The sequence below is a fragment of the Leucopleurus acutus genome, assembly GCF_964270905.1.
Source record: "Leucopleurus acutus genome assembly, chromosome: 4".
Lineage (NCBI taxonomy): Eukaryota > Metazoa > Chordata > Mammalia > Artiodactyla > Delphinidae > Leucopleurus > Leucopleurus acutus.
The window spans coordinates 46,145,815-46,156,541 of record NC_139146.1 but is presented as its reverse complement, the minus strand read 5'-3'; the positions used below and the strand labels follow the sequence as shown (position 1 = coordinate 46,156,541).

General features: G+C 39.4%; 1 protein-coding gene across 1 annotated transcript in view; it reads right to left on the bottom strand.

Annotated features, from left to right (window-relative positions):
- Positions 1–228: 228 nt before the first annotated feature.
- Positions 229–10,727, bottom strand: part of LOC309961100 (ethanolaminephosphotransferase 1-like) — a gene marked incomplete at both ends in the record, with an annotated part of 49,466 nt that continues 38,967 nt past the window's right edge. Inside the window, 2 exons of the mRNA XM_082838134.1 lie at positions 229–368; positions 3,629–4,316. Coding sequence (XP_082694260.1) covers positions 229–368; positions 3,629–4,316 — 828 coding nt within the window. The remainder of the gene's footprint in view (positions 369–3,628; positions 4,317–10,727) is intronic.

Below are 10,727 nucleotides of genomic sequence, written 5' to 3'. Positions count from 1 at the left end.
GTTTCTGCAGTGTTCATGATAACATATTTATTCATAATTTATCTGAGGAGGCAGAAAAAGATCAGGCTTGCCTTGAAAGAACTTCAGCCTTCCAATAGATGAATCAAGCCCCCCATAGGAATGCATGTTCTTGTTAGTCCTCTTTCCTCGAATCTGAGAAGACCCCTACCATTAGCCTGTGACTAAGAAAACACAACAGAATTGGGTTGGGTGACTTCTGAGACCAGCTTAGGAGAAGGCTTGCAGTGTCAAAAGGGCTTTATGGAATGGTTCCTCTGAGGGTTCCTCAGCCTGATCATTCTCTTTCTCGCTGGCCAGTCTGGCCCCTAACAGGTTCAATGCCAAGTTTCTCCTAAGATAATCATAACCTAGATTGATGTCCATGAAGATGATTGAGAGGAGAACATAAGCAAATGGAAGAATCTTATGCTGTCGTGTTCTGGGTTCCTTCCTTTTTTCAGTGGGAGTGTGTTTGATGCCCAGTGTCAGGCCCTAGTGATGTAAGGATGAATGAGACAAGGTTCCTCACCACTAGATACTCACTGAACAGAGGGAGACAGAGATCCATTGACAAACAATTTTGAATAGAGATGGTGAAGGTTTCGAGAAACTTTTCAGGCAGAAAGTGCAGCAGGTGTGGTAACTCCGAGCTAAAAGAGTTTTGGTCCTTGGTAAAACAGGTAAATCATGTGTCCAGACCCAGAGCTGAGCAAGAGACCGGGGAAAATAAGAGTAGATGAAGGTGGGAGTCAAGCAAAAGACTATGGAGGGCCTTTTATGAGAAAAGGAGAAGGAAAAAACAAAAGCAACAAGATAAAGGGGTGCAAGCCAGTCTTTTATGAGGAAAGTTTTGCTAAAGTCCAGAAACTTTCTGGGTTTGAAGAGTCCACACACTTTTCTCAATCCTAAAATATTAAGTTTAATTTCCTATGAGACAGTAAGCTGTTAACCATTATTCTTTTGCCATTGGTTCTAATAAGGAAACAGCGGGCAGTGTTAAATTAACTCAAATTTTAAAAATTATTCAGAGTACAATATCGTAGGCACTGGGCAAAGAGGTGAGCAAATTAACATAATCTTCACATTCATGGAGCTGAGAAATCAAAACAAAGGCAATACTATGAAATAGTGGGGGAATTTGGGAAAACCCTTATGAGTTAAGATCATTTCTATACCTGGTAACCTCTAAAATAATATTGATTAACATTGGAGCTTAGCATTTCTCTAAGCTGTTTACACTATCAATTTATTTAATTTTAACAATGTATATGTAATGTAGGTATTGTTATATAATATGTATCTGTGCCTATTTTAAAGATGAAGAAATTGAAGTACAAGGAAGATAAGTAACTTGCTCAGTGTTTCGCAACTGATAACTAGCTGGTGGAAAATAAATTTGAAACCAGGCAATTGGGTTCTAATATCTTCCCTTAGTCACTGCAGTATACTACTTTGTGTTGTTTATGGTAGGGGTTTTCAAATTGCAAATTTCCCACTGCACATTCTTCCAGTGCCCTACCAGAAATGACATGGGTTTATGGTGGGGCTCAGGAAACACAATTTAAACAGACACTCCAAGTGATAGTGAAGAGGGCTGTCCTGGGATTATACTTGAAGAAACACTCTGCTAAAGCATAGAATGGCCACTTGTGGGAATGCAAAGCTACTGTGATGAGTTTTAGTGACACTTATTGCTGTTGCAGGGAGAATCACATGTATATATATAAGTGCTGAACCTGGGGTCCTACAAAGCCCCTGGACTCCTCCCAACTCTTCAAAAAGCATATACACACACACACACGCATACATAAACTTCCAGAAAGCAAAGGAATGCATCAAGACTTGGCCTGCCACTTCAGGAAGGAAGTTCTTTATTCTTCCTTTATGTCAATTATAAGAAGTGAAATGTGGCCAATTCTTGCCTATCCCAGGCTGCTGGTTAAAAATCTTCTAAATTAACTCCACTCTATTAAAATCCTAGTTTTATTTTTAATTGTATATTTCTAATTCTAAGACTAGTTATTTTAAGAGCACAATTGAGACATGTATACTTTGCAATATTACAACTGTTCTGTGAAAAATCATTTATAAATATGGGTTGCCAGCAGAAAATGATGAAACCAGGTTGTTGCAGAAATCTTCACACAAAGCAACTCCCCAAGTGCAATATTTTCTATAAATGTATCACAAACCTGTGTATATGTTAATCAGGGTGACATCTTATTTGATACCTTTGGTAACCTTTTCCATTTTGGCACTTTCCTTCTGATCTTGTCAGTCAGTATAATTTGCTATGCGGCACAGCAATCACTCCCTTGGAGAATAGTGATGGTGCATACAGATGAATTCTTTTGACAAAATATCATATCAACTTCCCTTATGGCAAAGGATATGAATCTTACTCATATCATAAAGTGGTTTCTTTTCTGAATACTACCTATAGAAACCAATGCCCAGAAGTAGTCAGTGACTGAAGATAAAGTGGGTAAAAGGCATTTCTAGAAGGTTGTTAAACCCAAGGTAAGGGTTATATGCAAACCTCTTTCAGAAATTTAGTTAAATTGCAAAGGATTTACTTCTCTCTCTCTCTCCTTCTCTCTCTCTCTCTCTCTCCCCTCCCTTCCTCCCTCTCTTCTTTCTTTCTTTTTCTATTTCTCCCCTTCTCTCTTTCTCTTTCGTTCTCTCTCTTTTTTTCTTTAAGTTTGTCCTGGATATGTTCATTTTCATTCAATTTTATCACTAAGAAGTAGCGAAGGGAAGCTATTGTAGATTTTGTATTGTGCTCAGGAATTGCACGGAACTTAACATTTAGATTACAATGCAAAATTATAGTCCCATAGCCTTTTTTCTACAAGAGAGTTAGGTAACCTTGCCAAGTTTATTCACCCACTTATTTATTAGTTTATTCAATATAATGAATTAAGCACCTTCTATGTGCTGCTAGACTCTGAGCTGGACTGCATAGCCTGTAAGTAATGGATTTAAGATTTGCACACACTTTTGTTTGACCCCAAATTCCAAAGTGTAATGGGTTTCAGCATGAGAACATTGTTGGTAAAATCTCTTCCTATCAGTTATTATCTGTTTCACTTTGGAATATTTCCCTGTCTCAAACAAATGCATTCCAGTTTCATCTCAGTTTTCCAGTCTTTTCCAAGAAATTGAGATTCCTTAAAATGCAAATTAAAGAAACAGCCTTAATAAAACAAGAAAGTCAATGACACTTATAAATGAAAAGCCTAGGAGATATAGCTTCCTTTGGGAATGGGGGTATCTAGGTGCCAAAAGTATATAATCATGTATTACTCAATATCATCCCATCTAGCCCTTTCTTTCCCTCCCTCCCTTCCTTCCTCCCTCCCTCCCTTCCTTCCTTCCTTCCTTCATTCCTTCCTTCCTTCCTTCCTTCCTTCCTTCCTTCCTTTTTCTCTCTACTTTTCTCAGTTATGCTTTCTAGTAGGTTGGTTAGAGTTTTCAGATTTCTTATGCTGAACTCCTTTCAAATTACCTTCAAATTTACAAGAAGAGTTTTATATCTTAATAGTGCTAAGAAAATCATAAAATTGAACTTCATTTGGCCAACTTAGATTACATACATATTCCTTTTAACAACAAAAACAAAACCAACATGGTCCTTTTTTATCAGCTAGGCTTGGGTCACTAGCATCAGCTTCATAGACTGAATTGTGTTTCAAGGTGTTATTTTTATAGCTTCTAGAAAAGTTTAATAAACTCATTGGAAGAGTCATGCATAATGCACAACCAATGATCATTGCAGTGAATAGGTCTCTATAAAAGAAATTAAAAAGGAAAGGTTCATACCAGGCCTCAACTCCCACAATCGCAGTCACTATGTAGACAAAAGAAATAGTCACCTGGCTAACGTCATATCCCCACGGCAGGAAAAGAATCCCTGTGTTATACTTTTCCCAGTGGTACAGGATGAAAGAAAATAAAACTACCCAGAGCAGGAGATAAAGAACAAAAACACTGACACCAGATGATCCTCGTCCAAAAATGGAATACACAGTTACAACAAAGTAAACACATGACCAACTATCCAGGCCATGGTCAAAAAGCTCCCCTAATGGGGTGCTGGAATTGGTTCTACAGGCTTGCTTTCCATCCACACCATCTAGAGTGCAGGCTATGAAGTTGAGGATGCCCACTACAATCCAAACCCAATCAGGTACATGCTTGTGACCTGGTACTGAAGCATAAAAGTCGGGATCAAGGTATGCCATAAGCAGAAAATTGAACACAACCAGCAGAAAGCCAGAAAAATTTATCAGATTTGGAGTCAGCCAAGTAGGGAACTTCAGAGCCACAGAGGAAAGTGCAGCAATAGGGGTGCAGAGGGCAAAGTGAAGAGAGTCCCGCACAGAGGATCGGCACTGACCAGCACTCACCAGCCTGAGACACTTGTCTGCTCACCCGCCGGGGCTGGTGGGGGCTGGGAGCTGAGGCTCAGGTTTCAGAGGTCAGACCCCAGGGAGGGGACTGGGGTTGGCTGCATGAAGAGAGCCTGAAGGGGGCTAGTGCGCCACAGCTAGACGGGAGGGAGTCCGGGAAAATGTCTGAACCTGCCGAGAGGCAAGAGACCATCGTTTCAGGTGCACAAGGAGAGGGGTTTCTTGCTCCATGTGCTCACAAATGGCAGAGCACTGCCTAAGTGAGCTCCAGAGATGGGCGTGAGCTGCAGCTATCATCTTGGACCCCAGAGGTGGGCAAAGGAGAGCTACTACTGCTGCCGCTGCCACCAAGAGTCTTGTGTGCAAACGCAGGTCACTACCCACACCCTACCAAGAACCTGTGCAGCATGCCACTGCCAGGGTCTCATGATCTAAGGCCAAATTCCGTGGGAGAACACAGGGCATAGCTCAGGCTGTTGCAACTACACGCTGACATCTGCCACCGCAGGCTGTCCCCGCATCACAATTGTGACTACCCTACCCCTCCTTCTCCCTGGGCTGAGTGAGCAAGAGAGCCCTAATCAGCTGCTGCTTTAACCCACTCCTGTCTGGGTGGGTAACAGATGCCTGAGGGTTACCTACAGGCAGAGGTAGGGGCAAAACCAAAGCTGAACTCCAGGAGCCGTGTGAATAAAGAAGAAAAAGGGAAGTTTCTCTGTGCAGCCTCAGGAGCAGTGGACTAAATCCCACAATCTGCTTGATAAACCTTGCATGCGTGGAATACCTGAATACAACGAGTGTTCCCAAAATTGAGGCAGTGGACTTTGGGAGTAACTGTAGACTTGGGGTTTGCCTTCTGTGTTTGATTTGGTTTTGGATTCATGTTTATATTAGTTTACCTTTTAGTGATTGTTTTCATTTGTGGTTTGTTTATTGGTTTCGTTGCTCTCTTCCTTTCTTTTTTTCCTCTTTTTGTGACTGTGTGTGTATATTTTGCTTTTTGTGATTTTGTCTGCTTAGTGTTGCTTTTACCATTTGTCTTGGGGTTCTGTCTGTTCATTATTTTTTCTTCCTTTTCTTCTTAGCCATGTGGCTGGTAGGGTTTAGGTGCTCTGACCAGGTGTCGGGCCTGAGCCTCTGAGGTGGGAGAGCTGAGTCCAGGACACTGGACCACCAGAAACCTCCCAGCCCTAGGTAATATTAATTGCTGGGAGCTCTCCCAGAGATCTCCGTCTCAACACTAAGAACCAGCTCCACCGAAAGGCCACGAAACACCAGTGCTGGATGCCCCATGCCAAACAACTAGCAAGACAGGAACACAACCTCACTCATTAGCAGATGGGCAGTCTAAAGTCATACTAAGTTCACAGACTCCCCCAAACAAACCACTGGATGCACCCTGCCCACCACAGGGACAATGTCCAGCCCCATCCACCACAACACAGGCACCAGTTCCCCCCCCCCCCCTCCCTGCAACCAGGAAGCTTTAACAACTCACTGAACCAAACTCACCCACTGGGGGCAGAAACCAGAAATAAGAGGAACTACAAACCTGCAGCCTGCGAAAAGGAGACCCCAAACACAGTAAGTTAAACAAAATGAGAAGAGAGAGAAATACGCAGCAGATGAAGGAGCAAAGTAAAAACCCACCAGACCAAAAAATTGAAGAGGAAATAGGCAGTCTACCTGAAAAGGAATTCAGAGTAATGATAGTAAAGATGATCAAAATCTTGGAAATAGAATGGAGAAAATACAAGAAACGTTAAACAACGACCTAGAAGAACTAAAGCAAACAAACAGTGATGAACAACACAATAAATGAAATTAAAAATTCTCTAGGAGGAATCAATAGCAGAAGAATGGTTAAGTGACCCAGAAGAGAGAAAACTGGAAATAACTGCCACAGAGCAGAATAAAGAAAAAAGATGAAAACAATTGAGGACAGTCTCAGAGACCTCTGGGACAATATTAAATGCACCAATATTCGAATTATAGGGTTCCCAGAAGATGAAGAGAAAAAGGAAGGGACTGAAAAAATATTTGAAGAGATTATAGACGAAAACTCCCTTAACATGGGAAAGGAAATAGTCAAGCAAGTCCAGGAGCACAGAGAGTCCCATCCAGGTTAAATCCAGTGAGAAACATGCCAAGACACATATTAATCAAACTATCAAAAATTAAATACAAAGAAAAAATATTAAAAGCAACAAGGGAAAAACAACAAATAACACACAAGGGAATCCCCATAAGGTTAACAGCTGAACTTTCAGCAGAAAATCTGCAAGCCAGAAGGGAGTGGCAGGACATATTTAAAGCAATGAAGGAGAAAAATCTACAACCAAGATTACTCTTCACAGCAAGGATCTCATTCAGATTTGACAGAGAAATTAAAACTTTTACAGGCAAGCAAAAGCTAAGAGAATGCAGCACCACCAAAGCAACTTTACAACAAATGCTAAAGGAACTTCTCTAGGAAGGAAACACAAGAGAAGGAAAAGACCTACAATAACAAACCCCCCAAAATTAAGAAAATGATAATAGAAACTTACATATCGATAATTATCTTAAAGGTAAATGGATTAAATTCTCCAACCAAAAGACACAGACTGGCTGAATGGACACAAAAACAAGACCCATATATATGCTCTCTATAAGAGACCCACTGCAGACCTAGGGACACATACAGACTGAAAGTGAGGGAATGGAAAAAGATATTCCATGCAAATGGAAATCAAAGAGAGCTGGAGTAGCAATTCTCATATCAGACAAAATAGACTTTAAAATAAAGACTATTACAAGAGACAAAGAGGGACACTACAAAAAGATAAAGGGATCAATCCAAGAAGAAGCTATAACAATTGTAAATATTTATGCAACTAACATAGGAGCAACTCAATACATAAGGCAAATTTTAACAGCCATAACAGCTGTAAAAGGGGAAATCAACAGTAACACAATCATAGTAAGGGACTTAAACACCACACTTACACCAATGGACAGATTATTCAAAATGCAAATAAATAAGGAAACACAAACTTTAAATGACACATTAGAGCAGATGGACTTAATTGATATTTATAGGACAATCCACCCCAAAACAACAGAATATACTTTCATCTCACATGCACATGGAACATTCTCCAGGATACATCATATCATGTGTCACAAATCAAGCCTTGGTAAATATAAGAAAATTGATATCATATCAAATATTTTTTCTGACCACAATGCTATGAGACTAGATATCAATTATAGGGGGAAAAAACTGTAAAAAACACAAACACATGGAGGCTAAACAATATGCTACTAGGTAACCAAGAGATCACTGAAGAAATCAAACAGGAAATCAAAAAATGCCTAGAAACAAATGACAATGAAAACACAATGACGCAAAACCTATGGGATGCAGCAAAAGCAGTTCTGAGAGGGTAGTTAATAGCAATACAATCCTACCTCAAGAAATAAGAAAAATCTCAAATAAACAACCTAAACTTACACCTAAAGCAATTAGAGAAAGAAGAATAAAAAAAAACCTAAAGTTAGCAGAAGGAAATCATAAAGATCAGATCAGAAATAAATGAAAAAGAAATGAAGGAAACAATGGCAAAGATCAATAAAACTAAAAGCTGGGGGCTTCCCTGGTGGTGCAGTGGTTGAGAGTTCGCCAGCCGATGCAGGGGACACGGGTTCATGCCCCGGTCTGGGAAGATCCCACATGCTGCGGAGTAGCTGGGTCCATGAGCCATGACCGCTGAGCCTGCGCGTGCAGAGCCTGTGTTCCACAATGGGAGAGGCCACAACAGTGAGAGGCCCACGTACTGAAAAAAAAAAAACAAAAAAAACTAAAAGCTTGTTGTTTGAGAAGATAAACAAAATTGATAAACCATTAGCCAGAGTCATCAGGAAAAAAGAGGGAGAAGACTCAAATCAACAGAATTAGAAATGAAAAAGGAGAAGTAACAGCTGACACAGCAGAAATACAAAAGATTATGAGAGACTACAACAAGCAACTCTATGCCAGTAAAATGGACAACCTGGAAGAAATCGACAAGTTCTTAAAAAAGCACAACCTTCCAAGACTGAACCAGGAAGAAATAGAAAATATAAACAGACAAATCACAAACACTGAAATTGAAACTGTGATTAAAAATCTTCCAGCAAACAAAAGCCCAGGACCAGATGGTTTCACAGGTGAATTCTATCAAACACTTAGAGAAGACCTGAAACCTATCCTTCTCAAACTCTTCCAAAATATAACAGAGCGAGGAACACTCCCAAACTCATCCTATGAGGTCACCATCACCCCTATACCAAAAGCAGACAAAGATGTCACAAAAACAGAAAGCTGCAGACCAATTTCCCTGATGAACATAGATGCAAAAATCCTCAACAAAATACTAGCAGACACAATCCAACAGCACATTAAAAGGATCATACACCATGACCAAGTGGGGTTTATCCCAGGAATGCAAGGATTCTTCAATATACACAAATCAATCAATGTGATATATCAGAGTAACAATTTGAAGGATAAAAACCATATGATCTTCTCAATAGATGCAGAAAATGCTTTCAACAAAATTCAACACCTGTCTATGATAAAAACCCTCCAGAAAGTAGGCATAGAGGGAAACTATCTCAACCTAGTAAAGACCATATATGATAAACCCAGAGCCAACATTGCCAGTGGTGAAAAACTGAAAACATTTCCTCTAAGATCAGGAACAAGGCCCACTCTCACCACTATTATCCAACATAATTTTGGAAGTTTTAGCCACGGCAATCAGAGAAAAAAAAGAAATAAAAGGAATCTAAACTGGAAAAGAAGAAGTAAAACTGTCACTGTTTGCAGATGACATGATACTATACATAGAGAATCCTAGAGATGTTACCAGGAAAATACCAGAGCTAATCAATGAATTTGGCAAAGTAGCAGGATACAAAATTAATGCACAGAAATCTCTTGCATTCCTATACACTAATGATGAAAAATCTGAAAGAGAGATTCAGGAAATACTCCCATTTACCATTGCAACAAAAAGAATAAAATATCTAGTAATAAACCTACCTAAGAAGACAAAAGACCTATATGCAGAAAACTATAAGACACTGATGAAAGAAATTAAAGATTATACCAACAGATGGAGAGATATACCATGTTCTTGGATTGGAAGAATCAACTTTGTGAAAATGACTATATTACCCAAAGCAATCTACAGATTAAGTGCAATCCCTATCAAACTACCAATGGCATTTTTCACAGAACTAGAACAAAAATGTTTACAATTTGTGTGGAAACATAAAATACCGCAAATAACCAAAGCAATATTGAGAAAGAAAAACGGAGCTGGAGGAATCACGCTCCCTGACTTCAGACTATCCTGCAAAGCTACAGTAATCAAGACGGTATGGTGCTGGCACAAAAACAGAAATATAGATCAATGGAACAGGATAGAAAGCCCAGAGATAAACCTACGCACATATGGCCACCTTATCTTTGATAAAGAAGGCAAGAATATATAATGGAGTAAAGACAGTCTCTTCAGTAAGCGGTGTTGGGAAAACTGTACAGCTACATGTAAAAGAATGAAATTCTTTTGAAATTCATTTTGAAAAGAATGAAATTAGAACACTTCCTTACACCATACACAAAAATAAACTCAAAATGAATTAAAGGCCTAAATGCAAGGCCAGACACTATAAAACTGTTAGAGCAAAACATAGGCAGAACTTTCTGATATAAATCACAGCCAGATCCTTTTTGACCCACCTCCTAGAGAAATGGAAATAAAAACAAAAATAAAGAAATGGGACCTAATGAAACTTAAAAGCTTTTGCACAGCAAAGGAGAACATAAACAAAATGAAAAGAGAACCCTCAGAATGGTAGAAAATGTTTGCCAACGAACCAACTGACAAAGGATTAATCTCCAAAATATACAAGCAGTTCATTCAGCTCAATATCAAAAAAGCAAACAACCCATCCAAAAATGGGCAGACAACCTAAGTAGACATTTCTCCAAGGAAAATATACAGATTGCCAACAAACACATGAAATGATGCTCAATATCACTAATTATTGGAGAAATGCAAATCAAAACCACAATGAGGTATCACCTCACACCAGTCAGAATGGTCATCATCAAAAAATCTACAAGCAATAAATTCTGGGGAGGGTGTCGAGAAAAGGTAACCCTGCACTGTTGGTGGAAATGTAAGTTGATACAGCCACTATGGAGAACATTATAGAGTTTCCTTAAAAAACTAAAAATAGAACTACCATATGAACCAGCAATCCCACTACTGGGCATATACC